The 18,419-nt window shown below is 44.2% G+C and overlaps 1 protein-coding gene across 1 annotated transcript; it reads right to left on the reverse strand.

Annotated features, from left to right (window-relative positions):
* Nucleotides 1-1,923: 1,923 nt before the first annotated feature.
* wdr3 (WD repeat domain 3) lies at nucleotides 1,924-16,786 on the reverse strand. Its single transcript, XM_039014012.1, has 24 exons — nucleotides 16,707-16,786; nucleotides 15,715-15,916; nucleotides 15,225-15,434; nucleotides 14,968-15,086; nucleotides 13,529-13,607; nucleotides 12,886-12,981; nucleotides 12,431-12,520; nucleotides 11,220-11,321; nucleotides 10,979-11,076; nucleotides 10,643-10,744; nucleotides 10,330-10,560; nucleotides 10,042-10,135; nucleotides 9,838-9,939; nucleotides 9,571-9,653; nucleotides 9,185-9,380; nucleotides 8,916-9,016; nucleotides 4,343-4,454; nucleotides 3,970-4,104; nucleotides 3,802-3,852; nucleotides 3,641-3,709; nucleotides 3,383-3,526; nucleotides 3,091-3,263; nucleotides 2,385-2,478; nucleotides 1,924-2,296 (listed from the first exon to the last, which is right to left on the reverse strand). The coding sequence occupies exons 2-24, from the start codon at nucleotides 15,886-15,888 to the stop codon at nucleotides 2,141-2,143; spliced, it is 2,811 nt and encodes a 936-aa protein (XP_038869940.1). The 5' UTR covers nucleotides 15,889-15,916; nucleotides 16,707-16,786; the 3' UTR covers nucleotides 1,924-2,140.
* Between the last annotated feature and the right edge of the window lie 1,633 nt (nucleotides 16,787-18,419).

The raw sequence follows: 18,419 nt of genomic DNA on the forward strand, positions 1-18,419 counted from the left end.
TGACTGTCTAAGCCAATACACTACTGAAGAAAAAAACTACTGTTTTCTCTCTCGCTCCAATCCAACAGTGTGCCACGGCTGACTATTTTGGAAAACATTGTACTTGGCACACCTGATACAGCATGTCATCATTATCTGTACATCCTCTTAACAATTTTGTACATATAGGGGTCCTCTGCATGAACGCAGCAATTACAATAGATACATATCTGCTTTCTACCTGACCTGTGTGCTTATAGCTTACTTTTTTATAGTTATTCCATTCTCTTATAAACACTAATCTTGAAACTGGATTTGTCAATCCATAGTAATTTATCCAGGAACACCTTTTAAATAGGACTATTAGAGGTAAGCGCTTATTCTAAATTTCTCTCTGACAGTTTACTCATCTGAAGAGCCAAGAGTCTGTCATTTTCAGGAACAGTCACAGCTATGGAACCCACCACCATTTCTCCCAGGTACACTGGCCTGTTGTCTGTGAAAAGCTATGAAGCTGAAATGAATAATAAACTCGGGGTCCATGAGTAGCTGTAGCCACAGTGCAGATGACTGAGATGGAGGGAGGAAACATCATAAACATTTCACTCACTGTGTGCTATAGCTGTTAAGGGTGTTCGGTTAACAGCCAGAATATGACATGTTGACGAAAACACCAGGGAAATATTGCTATGAAATCCCTCACTTTTAGATATTGTTTGAGGCAGAGAAAGAGATTACACACATTAAACTGGAAAAGTGTGCTGGAGGCTGTACTGAATAAAGCACGGTTAAATTGAGTTCATAGGTTTTACTGGAAAGTAACTTGGGGTAATTTTGGGGTGAAACTTTGTTTGCTAAATACTGTATCTAAAAGTTTTCATTCTGTTTTGATAATAAATGATGCATTCGAATGCCATTTAGATTTGAGATTAGTTTTTGTAATCTATTGCTGTTGGGTTGTAACAGTGTGTGTGTGTCTGAGTCAGGTTTTTTCTGAAGAATTTTTAATTTTGGTAGGTGTGACATTTATGGCTTAAAGAGCCAAATCCAGCCTCGTAAAGAGTTGCCGTGCCTTTTTACAGCCTTATAAATACAGAGTAAATTTGTTTTTTGTCTGACGCGAGACTAAAAAGTGAACAGAGGGAGGTGTTTTAAGGTGTCCATTTCATTAATTCACGGCACCCTGCGGTCAGGATATAAACACACAAAACGTGTTTGATGTAGGTGTGAAACACTGCTGTTACAGGATTAACATTCAGGGTTGGGTGGGAAAACGCAAGCAGTCCATCTTTCAGCAAAATTTGCCGCTGAAAACTGAGATGTGGGTACTATACTCTAGTCTTGCTAGTCTCCTTGAAATATGTAGTCTACGTACACGAGGTATAGACCCCGTAAATTCAGCCTGGGTTACAAGAGCAGTGAAGTAAAGCTGAATCTGCCTTTCTCCCACTGATGGCAGTATAAAATAACTGTGGAGAGGAGGGAGGAGGGGTTCCCAGTAGCTGACTGAATCTAGTTCTGTCCAGTGTGCTCTCTGGGAGCAGTAGTCTTGGTGGTCTGAGACTCTGGTGGCCTGTGACTGATCTGACCCCCCCCCCCCCCCCCCCCCCCCCCGAAGCCCACTTCGGTCCGGTTTGGCCCCGATCCAGCCATGAATCACTCCCCTAGGCTGTGTTACAGGAAGACCCAGAGAAACAGGCCTAAATCATACCTGTCCAAACTCCATGTGACAGGAAGCTAAGACCAACCAGGGAGGGAAAAGTCCAACTCGAAATGTAACTATTAAAGAAGGAGTTTTATATGAATGTTTTATACGAGCCTGTGGTTGCAGAGGGATCTGCCGTGTATACATACAGTACGTCCTTTGGACTTGAGTTAGGGAGCAGTGGATTTATTCATTCACAGGCCTTCTGTAAAACCTGAGGGAGTGAGGCTCAACATGAGTAACTCAGACACAGTTTATTTGGGAAATGAAGCATGTCATTGAATAACACAGTGTTATGTCCTATCAGGATCCTATAACAGTTCAGATATAAAACTAACAGTGTAAATCTCCCTGCTTAAGGCCACCCCTGCAGTAGCCTACTGGTCATGATGTGGGGTGTGTATATATATATATATATATATATATATATATATATATATAAAATCCTGTGGTGATTCAGGCAATAGTGAGAATAGCTCTCTCTCTCTTCTTCCTCTTCCTCCTCTTCTCTTTAAGGAGACCGGTGGCATCCGCGAAAAACATGACCTCCTCTTTGCTCTCGACCTCCCTCTGGAGGAACTGGAGACCAGCACTGTTGAATCCCAGAACATCCTGGAGCAGAAGAAGAGATACAGCTTTATATGACTTGAGGATCATTAGCCTTTAGAGTACATTTTCTATATTTTTTGATTAGTCTCACCCTGATATCTCTGACTTTAGAGATGGTGTTGATTCTCAGCTCGTCTATGACGGTCAGCAGCATCTGGTTACTAGAGATCTGGCCAAAGTGGATTCTGGAGACAAGGACAAGCACAGTGAAGACTGACCCTGACACACTACTTTAGGCTCATCTACTCACGCTCATACTTCAGGTACCTTAGAGACACCAGACACGCACTTGTGTGAGGTTGTTTGCATATGTGAGAAACACACAAACTGAGTAACAAACACTTATGATTGGTGCGAGGTTGTTTGTTAGCATAACCGTAGTCTCAAGGGGTCATCCTTCTAAATCTCGTCGTGTTGACTCGACTATTGTAAGTCTGGAGAACTTTAGCGATTGAAAGGAAGCACTGGCTGTTAACGCTCACATTTTATTGGCTCGGAGTAGAAATTACATTTCCCTTCAGTAGAGGCATTTCCTTGTTTTCCTACCATGTGTCAGACAAAGTTTTATTAGCCTATGCAGTGTCATTTGTTTTATCTTATGGTAGCTACCTTGTTGCAAGCCAGAAAATTATTCAGAAACAGCACATCTTTTTGGAGCTTCACCCATTCAAAATAGTTGATTGGTTTGATAAGTGGCAACGTGTCACTAGTTTGAATCTAAACTCCACCTCTTCCTGAGGAGAACTTATCCAGGTTTTCACACTACTTGAGAAGCCTGGCGTCAGAGGCTAGCATACCTGAGCAGGAAGAAGAGACAACGGCACACTAGCTCCACCTCCAGGCCGTCCTGGACATAGCAGTTGAAGAGTGACAGCAGGTCTGGAATGTAGGGGAACGGCAGGACCAACAAAGACACCTCCAGCTCACTGGACCGGACCTTCTTTATTACGTCCAAGACGTAGCGAGACGGCTGCAAGAGAGGCAGGAGGATGTGGTTACTAAGTTAACATGATAGATTAGTAAGGAACATAACTAGTACCCTGGGCAATGCATGTATTATGATCATTTCAGAAGGAATTAAAAACTTACAGAAACGTTTCCAAAGGCCACAAGGATAGGATTGGCCTTAGGTGGAGGCAACTGTTTTCCGGCTGACTGGCAGGCTATCTGATGCTCCTCCATTTTCCTGCTCTCTGTTCTGTACAGCTCCAGAGCCTCCATGACACGCTCAGCCTGAAGAGACACACACACCGGCCATTACAAACTACACACACACATACCTATCCGAACGTGCACACACACAACCTCTCCATCTCTGCAGTCTAGTTACTTGACATGGAGACTCACAGCTTTGACTGTCTCTATGGTTTTCTTCGCCGCTGGTGCTGCCTCCGCATCTTTGATCTCTCCTGGAACCTGTGCGACACACGAGACATCAGCGAGACTGAACGACACTGAGAAAACAAACATTTTCATTTCCACTGGTTTGAAATAAAGTCAGCACTTACCACAGGCTCATCCCCTTTGGCCATGCCCTCCTCAAACTCAGCCTCTCTCTCCTAAAGAAAAACATTTGAGATGGTGAAAAAGTTCCAAGATAAAACCTGATTGGTGTCAACTATCTCCCTTCCCTTTTACCCACAGACAGAGCATGTTTCTGGGGCACCACTACCCACCATCTCCCTCTCTTCCTCCAGGATGATGGGTTCTCTGGTCCTCTCCCAGAGCCTCAGGGACTTGTCGTGGGACGAGGACACAATGTGGTCCCCGTTAGGACTGATGGCCAGACACCAAACCTCCCGATGGTGACCCTGAGGATAGCACGTCACACACATGGGTCAGCGGTTAAAGGTCAACACTAGGGGTGGGGTCAAATCCATTTTCAATTTAGTCAATTATGGAAGGGAAACGTAATTCCTCCAATGGGAAAGAAAGAGCATTTAGGTAATTGGTTATGTCACTTATCAATATTCCCCAAAATGTTATCATGAATTCTAGGCCTCGTCTCCATTTGTGAAATGTAGCTAACAGCATGGGAGTGAATGTCACCTCTAAGGTCTGGATGTGCTCAAACTTGTCTGCGTCCCACTGTTTGATCTTCTTGTCCTTCCCCGCTGTGAAGAACAGATGGGTTTTGGGGACAAACTGAAGGAACATGACGCTGAGAAAAGAGAGAGAAAAAAACAGATGAGAAATGGAATAAAAACGGCGACATGAAAGAGCAGATGGGGTGATGTCATCGGTCAGAGGCAGCTAACAAGGACAGTGTTTCTGAAACTGGAGATTAAATTAAATATTTTACTGGAAATGGGGAGAGTGGAGCCAACATCTATTAAATTATATCATTCAAGACCGTTGGTCAAGCTTCCACACAGCCATTTACACTGACCATATGGCTGACAGCTTAGGATGATGTGTTCTTGCAGTATATTCTATATTCATATTAATATATATAAACTCAGCAAAAAAAGAAAACGTCCCTTTTTCAGGACCCTGTCTTTCAAAGATAATTTGTAAAAATCCAAATAACTTCACAGATCTTCATTGTAAAGGGTTTAAACACTGTTTCCTGTTCAATGAACCATAAACAATTAATGAACATACACCTGTGGAACGGTCGTTAAGACACTAACAGCTTACAGACGGTAGGCAATTACGGTCACAGTTATGAAAATTTTGGACACGAAAGAGGCCTTTCTACTGACAGAAAAACACCAAAAGAAAGATGCCCAGGGTCCCTGCTCATCTGCGTGAATGTGCCTTTAGCATGCTGGAAGGAGGCATGAGGACTGCAGATGTGGCCAGGGCAATATATTGCAATGTCCGTACTGTGAGACGCCTAAGACAGCGCTACAGGGAGACAGGACGGACAGCTGATCGCCCTCGCAGTGGCAGACCACGTGTAACACCTGCACAGGATTGGTACATCTGAGCATCACACCTGCGGGACAGGTACAGGATGGCAACAACAGCTGCCCGAGTAACACCAGAAACGCACAATCCCTCCATCAGGGCTCAGACTGTCCCCAATAGGCTGAGAGAGGCTGGACTGAGGGCTTGTAGGCCTGTTGTAAGGCAGGTCCTCACTAGACATCATCGGCAACAACATCGCAGATGGGCACAAACCCACCGTCGCTGGACCAGACAGGACTGGCAAAAAGTGGTCTTCACTGACGAGTCGCAGTTTTGTCTCACCAGGGGTGATGGTCGGATTCGGGTTTATCGTCGAAGGAATGAGCGTTACACCGAGGCATGTACTCTGGAGCGGGATCGATTTGGAGGTGGAGGGTCCGTCATGGTCTGGGTGGTGTGTCACAGCATCATCGGACTGAGCTTGTTGTCATTGCAGGCAATCTCAACGCTGTGCGTTACAGGGAAGACATCCTCCTCCCTCATGTGGTACCCTTCCTGCAGGCTCTTCCTGACATGACCCTCCAGCCATACTGCACGTTCTGTGCGTGATTTCCTGCAAGACAGGAATGTCAGTGTTCTGCCATGGCTAGCGAAGAGCCCGGATCTCAATCGCATTGAGTACATCTGGGACCTTTTGGATCGGAGGGTGAGGGCTAAACCATTCCCCCCAGAAATGTCCGGGAACTTGCAGGTGCCTTGGTGGAAGAGTGGGGTAACATCTCACAGCAAGAACTGGCAAATCTGGTGCAGTCCATGAGGAGGAGATGCACTGCAGTACTTAATGAAGCTGGTGGCCACACCAGATACTGACTGTTACTTTTGATTTTGACCACCCCTTTGTTCAAGGACACATTATTCCATTTCTGTTAGTCACATGTCTGTAGAACTTGTTCAGTTTATGTCTCAGTTGTTGAATTTTGTTATGTTCATACAAATATATTGAAAATAAACGCAGTTGACTGAGAGGACATTTCTTTTTCCCCTGGGTTGATTACATACACATATACAGTTGAAGTCGGAAGTTTACATACACTTAGGTTGGAGTCATTAAAACTCATTTTTCAACCACTCCACAAATGTCTTGTTAACAAACTATAGTTTTGGCAAGTCGGTTAGGACATCTACTTTGTGCATGACACAAGTAATTTTTACAACAGTTGTTTACAGACAGATTATTTCACTGTATCACAATTCCAGTGGGTCGGAAGTTTACATACACAAAGTTGACTGTGCCTTTAAACAGCTTGGAAAGTTCCAGAAAATGATGTAATGGCTTTAGAAGCTTCTGATAGGCTAATTGACATAATTTGAGACAATTGGAGGTGAACCTGTGGATGTATTTCAAGGTCTACCTTCAAACTCAGTGCCTCTCTGCTGGACATCATGGGAAAACCAAAAGAAATCAGCCAAGACCTCAGAAAAAACATTGTAGACCTTCACAAGTCTGGTTCATCCTTGGGAGCAATTTCCAAATGCCTGAAAGTACCATGTTCATCTGTACAAACAATAGTACGCAAGTATAAACACCATGGGACCATGCAGCTGTCATACCGCTCAGGAAGGAGACGCGTTCTGTCTCCTAGAGATGAACGTTCTTTGGTGCGAAAAGTGCAAATCAATCCCAGAACAACAGCAAAGGGCCTTGTGAAGATGTTGGAGGAAACAGGTACAAAGTATCTATATCCACAGTAAAACGAGTCCTATATCGACATAACCTGAAAAGCCACTCAGCAAGGAAGAAGCCACTGCTCCAAAACCGCCATAAAAAAGCCAGACTACGGTTTGCAACTGCACATGGGGACAAAGATCGTACTTTTTGGAGAAATGTCCTCTGGTCTGATGAAACAAAAATATAACTGTTTGGCCATAATGACCATCGTTATGTTTGGAGGAAAAAGGGGGAGGCTTGCAAGCAGAAGAACACCATCCGGTGAAGCACGGGGGTGGCAGCATCATGTTGTGGGGGTGCTTTGCTGCAGGAGGGACAGGTGCACTTCACAAAATATATGGCATCATGAGGATGGAAAATTATGTGGATATATTGAAGCAACATCTCAAGACATCAGTCAGGAAGTTAAAGCTTGGTTGCAAATGGGTCTTCCAAATGGACAATGACCCCAAGTATATTTCCAAAGTTGTGGCAAAATGGCTTAAGGACAACAAAGTCAAGGTATTGGAGTGGCCCTCACAAAGCCCTGACCTCAATCCTATAGAAAATGTGTGGGCAGAACTGAAAAAGCGTGTGCGATCAAGGAGGCCTACAAACCTGACTCAGTTACACCAGCTCTGTCAGGAGCAATGGGCCTAAATTCACCCAACTTATTGTGGGAAGCTTGAGGAAGGCTACCCGAAACGTTTGACCCAAGTTCAACAATTGAAAGGCAATGCTACCAAATACTAATTGAGTGTATGTAAACTTCTGACCCACTGGGAATGTGATGAAAGAAATAAAAGCTGAAATAAATCTCGCTACTATTATTCTGACATTTCACATTCTTAAAATAAAGTGGTGATCCTAAATGACCTAAGACAGGGAATTTATACTTTACTTCTGTGTTTTGGGTCGGTGTCCTGCTGCATCACCCAACTTCTGTTGAGCTTCAATTGGCGGACAGATCGCCTTACATTCTCCAGCAAAATGTCTTGATAAACATGGGAATTCACTTTTCCATCAATGATCGCAAGCTGTTCATGCCCTGAGGCAGCAAAGCAGCCCCAAACCATGATGCTCCCTTCACCATATTTTACAGTTGGGATGAGGTTTTGATGTTGATGTTGGTTTTGATGTTGATGTTCATTGCAGGACGGCTGAGCCTTTTTTTATCCACACAGTGTTGTGTGTTCCTTCCAAACAACTCAACTGTAGATTCATCCGTCCACAGAATATTTTGCCAGTAGCGCTGTGGAACATCTAGGTGCTCTTTTGCGAACTTCCGACGTGCAGCAATGTTGTTTTGGACAGCAGTGGCTTCTTCAGTGGTGTCATCCCATGAACACCATTCTTGTTTAGTGTTTTACGTATCGTAGACTCGTCAGAGATGTTAGCATATTCCAGAGATTTCTGTAAGTCTTTAGCTGACACTAGGATTCTTCTTAACCTCATTGAGCATTCTGCGCTGTGCTCTTGCAGTCATCTTTGCAGGACGGCCACTCCTAGGGAGAGTAGCAACAGTGCTGAACTTTCTCAATTTGTCTTACCGTGGACTGATGAACATCATGGCTTTTAGAGATACTTTTGTACCCTTTCCAGCTTTATGCAAGTCAACAATTCTTAATCTTAGGTCTTCTGAGATCTCTTTTGTTCAAGACATGGTTCACATCAGGCAATGCTTCAGATTTTGTGAGTGTTTTTTATATTGCAGGGCAGCTCTAACCAACATCTCGAATCTCATCTCATTGATTGGACTCCAGGTTAGCTGAGTTCTGACTCTAATTAGCTTTTTGGTCATTAGCCTATGGGTTCAAATACTTTCCCCAACCTACACTGTGAATGTTTAAATTATGTATTCAATATAGACAAGAAAAATACAATAATTGCTGTGGTATTTGTTGAATCACACTGTGTTTGTCTATTGTTGTGACTTAAGAGGAAGATCAGATCACATTTTTTGACACATTTATGTAGAAATCCAGGTAATTCCAAAGGGTTCACATACTTTTTCTTGCAACTGTGTGTGTATATATAATATATGTTGTATTTTTTCTGTACCTGTCATCGTGGGCAAACATAGATCTGTGACAGTCCCCAAAGTCCAGACCCCAGATCTTGACGTTTCTGTCTGCAGAGCCAGTTGCTATCAAAGCACTGTCCTGAGAGAAGGACAAGTAACATTCAGAGTCAAGACAGATTGAAAACATACACGCAGCAACTTTAACCAACACACACTCAAGTATGCACATTCCATTTTCATCTACTGTCACTCATTACATTAGTTTTTCGTTTAGTTTGCGGTTGCTAGGATGAGTACCGGTACTCACATGAGAGATGTCCAGGCAAAGCACAGGCAGCTTGTGTCCATACAGAGACAAGAAGAACTTGAGTGTGTCTGTGTAGAAGACCTTGACGGTGCAGTCCAGCAGGGAGACAGCCAACAGTCTCTGGTCAGGAGAATATTTCACACACAACACATCCTCATCCAGCTGCAGTGTACGCATGTGTTTCACCGTCAGCCTCCTGCAACACACACACACAAACAATTAGAGCAGAGTAAACAGAAACTCCAGTCAAGTGCTCACTTGATAAAAGCTCACTTGAATAACAGCGTGCAGCCTGACTGGGCATAAAACGAGTTGCCTCTCGTATGAAACAGTATTCTAAGTGTTATTGACACTATGTGAAACAGAAGGAATAAAGCATGGCTTACTTCTGTGCAGCGTCTTCATCCTTAATCAGCTCAAACTCCCAGAACTTCACAGTCTTGTCAGCCCCGCCAGTCACTATCCCCCTCTGAGGAAATCACATAATTACAGTCAAATAAACAGTCAGAGCAAATGGGAATGTTAAAAAATATATATATATATATACTATTTTATGGGCTTTTGTCTACAGATAAGGGGCCTATGGAGTTGTACACTACATGTATTGTGGATGATGTTGAACATGGACAGAGAGAGGCAGATACAGACAGTACCTGATCAGGAGACAGACAGAGGGACCACAAAGCTCCGTTATGGGCGTCGACAGTCTCCAGGAGGGTACCTGATGCCAGGTCAAAGATCTGAATCTTACCACTCTGATAGAGAGAAGATTAGCCTGGGTTACACACAATAGTTTAATACTGGATAATACACATCTACAGTAGTTTGGTGTACGTTAGTGTGTGCATGCGTGTTACCTTGGTTCCTAGGATGATCTGCCTGTCTCCAGGGACAAACAGGGAGCAGAGGGCGTAGTCACACGCCATGGTGCGAATCACCTGCAGGGTAGACCTGTGACGGGGTAGAGACTTCCCGTTAGACACCCAATCAGAATGTAGAAAACTGCTCATAATACAGTATGTGTCTAGGTGTCATAACATGTGTCTCCTTTAAAAGATGTTGGAAAGCCAGCTTAGTGAACTAGATTTAACTTGTACAGTGAAACCACACGGTCAGGTCAGTCCTGTGTGACCTGACTTTCCCACCTGTTCCAGACTTTGACGGTGTCCCCGGAGGCGGAGAGGACAGCGATGTTGTCTGAGCTGAAGGCCAGCGTGCGGGCATCGGTGCGGTGGCCTCCCAGGGTGAGCCGGGAGGTCTTAGTGCCCGTGGGATTCTTGTCAGACGTCTTGAGGCTGTAGGTCTCCACTGTGTTGTTCTGGAGCAGCATGGCTACCTTCAACTCCCCACCCGCACACATCAGGCAGTCCACCCATCTGGGATATACATGACACTAAATGTTGGTTGGTTGATTGATTGAGTGTGTGAGAGAGTGCACATGTGTGTGTTGCTGTGTACCTGATATTGGCGGAGGCCTTGATGTTGGTTAGTCTCACAATCTCATTTGCCAGTTTCCTCTCCACCACAGGCTCTGGGGCATCCTCTGCATGCTGCGCATCCCTACACCAGGGGGCAGCAGCACCTCATCTTTACATTTCACCAATTTCATCAACATAACTGTATTTATAAACATTGGAAGTATTTAGTTTGATTGGAATTAGATTCCACACATTTTATTATTTCAAATAATCTCTGAAGGCTTTGCAGTATCTGTCTGGCCCAACTTGGGCTATCTGCAGACTGGTCCCTGCCGTGGCTGACGTAACAGTGTGATCTCTACTGTGTGCAACATACCTGGCCTTCTTCTTGGCTTTCTTCAGCTTCTTGGCCATCACCCTCTCCACCTCGTCCTCCGGCAGCACACTGAACACCTCCAGCACTGTGTCTGAGCCCTGAGAGAGAAGGATATGGAAAAGGAGGAAAGATCAGAGGGAAGAATACACATTATATTAGTGATCTGAGAAATGTATGACAATAAATCAATATGACTGGAGGGTAAGTAAGACTGTACCAACATTAAAAGGTCAATACTTACATGGCACGCCAGGACCTTGGCCTTGGCATCGGTAGTCATGGAGACTACCCTGTCCCTGGCCTCTCTCAGCAAAGAGCCAGCTTTCTTACAACTCAAGATCCTCTGTGTGTGAGAGAAAGAGAGACAGACAGAGGGCGAGGGAAAGAGGGCAAGAGGGAAAAGTATGAAACACACAGGTTTCAGATACATATGCTATTAGACAGCAACGATAACTAACAAACTTCCGTACTTGACAGTGTTCCGTACACGTGACCAAAAAATATATATACTTACAGGGCAACTGTAATATGAATACCATTGTAAGGCACAATTTCTCCTCTTACCAGCCAAATCAATGACGAGACCTTCCAGACCCGACGGAGCTCCATTGCATTCGTCAATCATACAGAGACGGGCATATGATTGACGAAGGCAATGGAGCTCCGTCGGGTCTTTTTAAAAATGGCGGGTGGGGAAGTGAAGGCTACTGAGTAATAGTGAAAGGGGAGACATATCGTATGGGGAAACTGCTTTTTTCACCCGATTTGTCCAACTGATCACCTCTAAAATTGTAATAAAACACTATAAAGAGTTTATATAATGAGTCATCACATACCTATTTGAAGGTTTATGTCGAATTTGAATCGGGTTTTTAGGGCGACGCTAAAGTTATCTTCAGAAGTAAACAGCGGCTGTCACCGGCTTTTGAGTCATGATGGCTTGCAGTGATGACGCAAACAATGAATGCATTCAGTTGTACAATTGACTAGGTATCCATTCCCCTTTCCCTTACACTTTCTTGTTTTTAATCTGTGAGAGAAGTTCTACCCCTGGTGGAAAGGCTGTACGGCACACGTGTTGCATAATGCGTTGTACAATACGTCCTTATACGTCACAATGTATCGTACAGCGTCAGAGGGGTCCGATTTTTTCAACTTTTCTCAAAAACTATTGGTCTATTACCATGTCAATCAACGCTTGAATAGAAACGTAGTTTACACCCCGGATTTTGATGCCAACAGTCGCTCAGTCCCATTAGTTTTCATCGCAGCCTCGTTTGAATGCAGCGGTACATAAAATCTGTATGGAACAGTGTTAGCTACCGTTACATATGCCATTCATTACTAGCTACTATACTTCTTCAGAGTTATTTTATAGATGAACTGATTCACTTGTGCTGCAGGTAACCAATTATGGTGTTTTGCCCTGTAGAGGATCATGGTCTGTCCTACCTCCTCAGGGCTCTCGTCCACAGCTTCCTCCTCATCATCATCAAGTAGGCTTTTTCCTTTCTTCTCCTTCGGTTCACCAGCCTCTCTGCCCTGAAAGACGGACAAACAGAGAGAGAGAGAGCGAGAGAGAGCGAGAGAGAGCGAGAGAGAGCGAGAGAGAGCGAGAGAGAGCGAGAGAGAGAGAGAGAGAGAGAGAGAGAGAGAGAGAGAGAGAGAGAGAGAGAGAGAGAGAGAGAGAGAGAGCGAGAGAGAGCGAGAGAGAGCGAGAGAGAGCGAGAGAGAGAGAGAGAGAGAGAGAGAGAGAGAGAGAGAGAGAGAGAGAGTGTGTGTGTGTGTGTGTGTGTGAAGGACTCAACTAGCATTTTATTCAGATAAGATATTTTAGACTTTTTCATTATTGTCCAAAATATGTAGTTATGTGTGTAGAAGGCTCATTGTAGCTCCCCTGTGATTACCTCCTGTAGGTAGTTGATGTCCCAGGCCCGGAGCTCACTGTCGGCTGAGCCTGTAATCAATCTACGCTCTTGGTTCAGCAGTGCCATGCCCCAAACCTGACAAACACACAACCAAGGTGATCCAATCAAATCAAATGTATTTCTATAGCCCTTCGTACATCAGCTGATATCTCAAAGTGCTATACAGAAACCCAGCCTAAAACCCCAAACAGCAAGCAATGCAGTTGGAAAGGCACGGTGGCTAGGAAAAACTCCCTAGATAGGCCAAAACCTAGGAAGAAACCTAGAGAGAAACCAGGCTATGAGGGGTGGCCAGTCCTCTTCTGGCTGTGCCGGGTGGAGATTATAACAGAACATGGCTAAGATGTTCAAATGTTCATAAATGACCAGCATGGTCAAATAATAATAATCACAGTAGTTATCGAGGGTGTATCAAGTCAGCACCTCAGGAGTAAATGTCAGTTGGCTTTTCATAGCCGATCATTAAGAGTATCTCTACCGCTCCTGCGGTCTCTCTCTAATCAGATAAGTGTCTCTCAAAAATGACTAACTAATCAGACAAGAGATCCAATCAACTCTTAGTACACCATCCAATGTCAACAACACGTGACAATCAAATGTTAAGATAGGCAGGAGCACTCACCTCACTGCGATGTCCCAGCATGGTCTTAAAGCAGTGCTGGGTGTCCAGGTCCCACCACTTTACAAAGCTGTCCTTGGAGCTGGAGAAAACAACAAAGACCATTCAGACATCGGGGGGGTGTAACTTTCCCTAGCTGGTATCCAACCTGCGCTCCTCGTCTTTCAACGCTAGAACACAAAAGGCGTCCGAATGCTTCCCAAAACAATTCATGCATATATTCTGACATTTTGTGAAGTTGTTAGTTTTGGTCTTCGGCAATGGTTTTTTCAGCTGTTCGTGCAAACAACATTTTTTCTCGAGGCAAGACAAAGTCGGTAGCCGAAGGCTACGCACCTTCGTTGGTGATTGGTCAACAGTAGGGATTCTTCAATAAAGTGTTCACATGCACATTTTTTCAATTGAGAAATACTGCACCAAACATCTTAGTTAGATGTAAAATTACACAACAAAGATCTCCTCTACAAAAACATCAATTAATGACCTTTTTTTTTGTTGAGGAAGTGTATACTGGCTACGGTGTCTAAAAAATAAATTCGAGCAGCGGTCTTTTAAAGATCATGAACAGTCAAAATCATTTTTTTCATTAAATTTGAAGATATTTGAAGGAAACCTAACCAAAGTATGAAACATGACTTCCTTCTACATTGATGAAGTTTGATCATAAAGTTACTGGTCCCCTCCCCCCATGTCAAACACTTGGATTCATTATTAAGGGGACAAGGTGACATCACCTTAACTCTCATATTAATACACCAATGGTAACATGATATTCAACCAGCATGGAAAAAGGGGGACCAGTACATTTACATTTAAGTCATTTAGCAGACGCTCTTATCCAGAGCGACTTACAAATTGGAAAGTTCATACATATTCATCCTGGTCCCCCCGTGGGAATTGAACCCTGGTCCCCCCGTGGGAATTGAACCCTGGTCCCCCCGTGGGAAATGAACCCACAACCCTGGCGTTGCAAGCGCCATGCTCTACCAACTGAGCCACACGGGACCACAGTAAGAGACCAACTCTGAAGCAGTTGTCAAGTCAACACATCCATCAGCGCTACTGTGAACTGCATTACAAGAGATGGGAGATAAATATAAATGGGAGATATATATTAAAAAAAAGTGATATCATTGATGCAATTTCAATGTTGTTTGAGTTGCTTTATGTATCACCAAATTAGCTTGAGATGATTTTACTGCAACACTGCATCCAAGTTCCTCGACATAGGCGTTTCAAAGAGCTGTCAGTCAAGGCGAGCTCATGAATATAAGATCCCTGCCCAATCAGCCTGTCTTTTCAAACTTCCTGGTAGTTAGCCATGGGAGAAAAAGTAATTTTCAGACTGACTGTTCAGCACCTTTAAGGGAGTATGCCGACGCCGTAATAGTACCAAGGGCTAAGACAGAAAGTCAGAGCCCTACATATGAGTGATGTACTACCTGGTGACCAGGAGATTCTTGTCTTTGAGGAACAGGGCCTGTGTGACAGCGTCTTTGTGTCCTTTCAGTCGATACAGACCACACTCGTTGATCACATCCCACACAATCACATCCGTGTCCTGAAAGGAAAATAGATAATAATAGACATATTACTAACCATATTTTGAATGCAAACGCCTTAGCTTAACCATGACGTCAGGACAGTGGACATCCCTGGGGACCTTGCCATCTCTATGGCAGCATAGTTCTGTTCTTACCCTGGATCCGGTCACCAGCCGAGAACCGAGAGTATCGTAGCGGATCACAGTGACTGCGGACTTGTGCCCGTTGAAGGACACGTTGCTCTCGCCGTTCAATAGGCTGAAGATGCGCACAGCCCCGTCTTCGTAACCCACGGCAACATGGACGCCATCGGGGGAGGGGCAGAGGTACGTCACCTCGTGCTTGTTCCCCTTGAGAATAAGAACCTGGGACAGAGGATAGGACAGTTTCAAAGGAAGACATCTAACCTAATATGTCATCTCTCACTATGAGGAAATACTGGTGATATATACAGTTACAACTTGGTATCACTGGCCAAGTCATCTTATTTGAGTTATTGACAGCCATGGGTTAAGACATTTCAGACCCAATTATAAGAGCACTGTCAGCAATGATGACCCTGATATCGGCTATGACAGCAGCAGTAGCCTACTGACAAATCCACTGAGTCAACCCTACATGAATAGATCATCCCAAGTCTCTCACCTTCTCAGCTTTACGCACGTCCCATATGAAGACATGCTCGCAGGCAGCCACAGCCACAAAGCGTCCTCTCTCCCCTCCTCGCATGGTGACAAAGGCGATGTTGGCCTTCTGACTCCCAATTACTCCGAACACGGCGCTGGCAGCATAGCGCAGGTACTGCTTGGTCAACCCCATGGTCACAAGATCAGGGCAATATCACAGGCTAGGGAGGATGAGACAGTGATGATGAATATCATATGATGATGGATTGGAGAACAGACAAGGAATGACAACTGCAGCATCAGCTAGCCCTTCTGACTTCAATGCATTACAGAAGGGCAAGTGCATCAGCATTATGTAGGCTAAACGGTGAAACAAGTGTACAATGTGCATTATAGCAAGCCAGGATGCCAATCTGTTTCTGCCCCTTGCTAAAAACTCCTTATGGAATTGTCCTGTTTGGCTTGACAAGGAGTAACGTCAGGCAAGAGCACAAAGAGATCTGGGACCAGGCTACATTATAGCTACAAAACAATGTATACAACAGTTACTAGTAGTACTGTAATAGCTAGCTAGCTAAGTCAATTCTGACAACTACATTTGTTAGACTTGGTGAGATCCAGTGACCATGTGAGACCATAGCCAAGGACAGCAAAGGAGTAGCGTTAACGTTAGGCAAGAGCACACACAGATCTGGGACCAGGCTACATTACAGCTACAACATACAAAACAATGTATACAACAGTTACTAGTACTACTGTAATAGCTAGCTAAATCAATTCTGAGAACTGCATTTGTTCGAAGACTTTGTGAGATCCAGTGACCATAGCCAAGTCCCGCTGCAATAGCTGGTTAGCTATGTCGCTAGCTTTGTTAGGCCCACGTGGTGTTCCACAGCATTGCTAAACCAACTAAATGACACAGTAAAACAAGCAAAACATATTTTGTGACTGATTGATAACCGTTTCGTTTACACATTTATGATGTATACTTTTCCCAATTGTTAATCTTACTTGAATAATGTTGCTAATTCCTAGATTGAGGCATCCAGCCAGTGATGTTTTCGGACTTCTAGGCACACGAGGAAGACCCTACTAATCAAACACAGTTGGTCGAACACAAACACATAGCACACATTAATGTCTCTCAAATTGCAGAAAGGCAGATACGACAATGCGTATATATTTTTTTTAAAGTGTTACCTGAGTATTGTACTTATGGTTGTGTTCAACTGCAATATATGAAACTAACGATCAATCACATGGACTTTTATATGTATCCATTACTTTAGTCTGTATTGTAACGACCCTGGGTTTATAAGCGCGGAAATCGACTCTGCCGCTCGAGCATGCTTTTGCGGCACAGCGCGCCGGACCTCGGGCTAGGAGGTCGAGGGTTCGAGACCTGCTCCCTGCTGTTTCATTACATTGGTGTCAGAAGTGATCGGACCTCGCATCCACGACAGTGCGTGTGCTTGGCCGGTGAGCGCGTTCCTGTAAGACGTAGAGTCGCAAGCTAGCGCGAGGACGCGCTCTTTGAAAGGAGGGAGTAGTGTAACGACCCTGGGTTTATAAGCGCGGAAATCGACTCTGCCGCTCGAGCATGCTTTTGCGGCACAGTCGATAGCGCGCCGGACCTCGGGCTAGGAGGTCGAGGGTTCGAGACCTGCTCCCTGCTGTTTCATTACAGTATAATGGGTATTGTGTTGTTGATTTACAGAAAATATCTCCTCAGCCATATATTTGACCATATCTAAATGCCTAAATTTACCGACAATATATAAAACTCTCTCGAGGATTTACATACAATTCCAAACGCTCCTCTGAGTGGCGTTGGCCTATGCGTATTACACAAATGTTGTGATTTATCGTGAGTCCCTAGCCATTATTCCGTAATATTTTTTTTGTGTGTGTCTTGTACGGAGGGATAGGTGTGTTATTTGTCGTGAACAAAGATTTTATTTCATATTGACAAGATAGTCGAGTGACCGCTCTAACAATGGAAATGTCCTCAAAGATGGAAGACAGGCGGGAGGAGGCGAGATCAGGTGGGACCATTCTAGCAAGACAGTACAGTATGAAGCAAGATTTGGTTTGGGGTCCTCTCACCTCGCGGTAAAACATTTCAGTGCCCCCCCTCGTTACGGTGGTGAGAAAAGTTTTAAAGTAAATTTCCTAAAATTCTACACATTTTGCCATGTGGAATAGAGAAAATGTTGCAGTTTTAAAGGCCAGTGTAATCAAAAACGTGATGTTCCTGTGTTTTATATTTCCACACTATGAGTTTGGAATAAAACGGTGAAATTGTGAATATTACGTTTAGTGTAAGAGCTGTTTGAAATTTCAGACTGTTTTGGTGGGATGGATTATTGGGCTTCCATAGAGTTAATAGCAAGTTTTCTACAATTCTAAACATTTTGCCATGGGGCGGAGAGAAAAAAATTGCAGTTACAGCTAATTTCCTACAACATCTGTAGCCATGAAATGCTTTGAAAGGTTGGTCATGGCTCACATCAACACCATCATCCCAGACACCCTGGGCCCACTCTACATCGCATCCCGCCCCAACAGATCCACAGATGACACAATCTCTATTGCACTCCACACTGCCCTTTCCCACCTGGACAAGAGGAACACCTATGTGAGAATGCTGTTCATTGACTACAGCTCAGTGTTCAACACCATAGTGTCCTCCAAGCTCACCACTAAGCTAAGGACCCTGGGACT

The sequence above is a fragment of the Salvelinus namaycush genome, chromosome 19 (genome assembly GCF_016432855.1).
Source record: "Salvelinus namaycush isolate Seneca chromosome 19, SaNama_1.0, whole genome shotgun sequence".
In the NCBI taxonomy this organism is placed as follows: Eukaryota; Metazoa; Chordata; class Actinopteri; order Salmoniformes; family Salmonidae; genus Salvelinus; species Salvelinus namaycush.

What these genes read in the sequence shown, in the direction of transcription:
- wdr3 (XM_039014012.1), bottom strand. Translation starts at nt 15,888, where the DNA reads ATGGGGTTGACCAAGCAGTACCTGCGCTATGCTGCCAGCGCCGTGTTC. An exon ending in CCATAGAGACAGTCAAAGCT is followed by an intron (nt 3,527 to 3,640) that starts GTGAGTCTCCAT and finishes GTGTCTCTTCAG; the next exon opens with GCTGAGCGTGTCATGGAGGC. An exon ending in TGTCTCTTCTTCCTGCTCAG is followed by an intron (nt 2,479 to 3,090) that starts GTATGCTAGCCT and finishes CCTTGTCTCCAG; the next exon opens with AATCCACTTTGGCCAGATCT.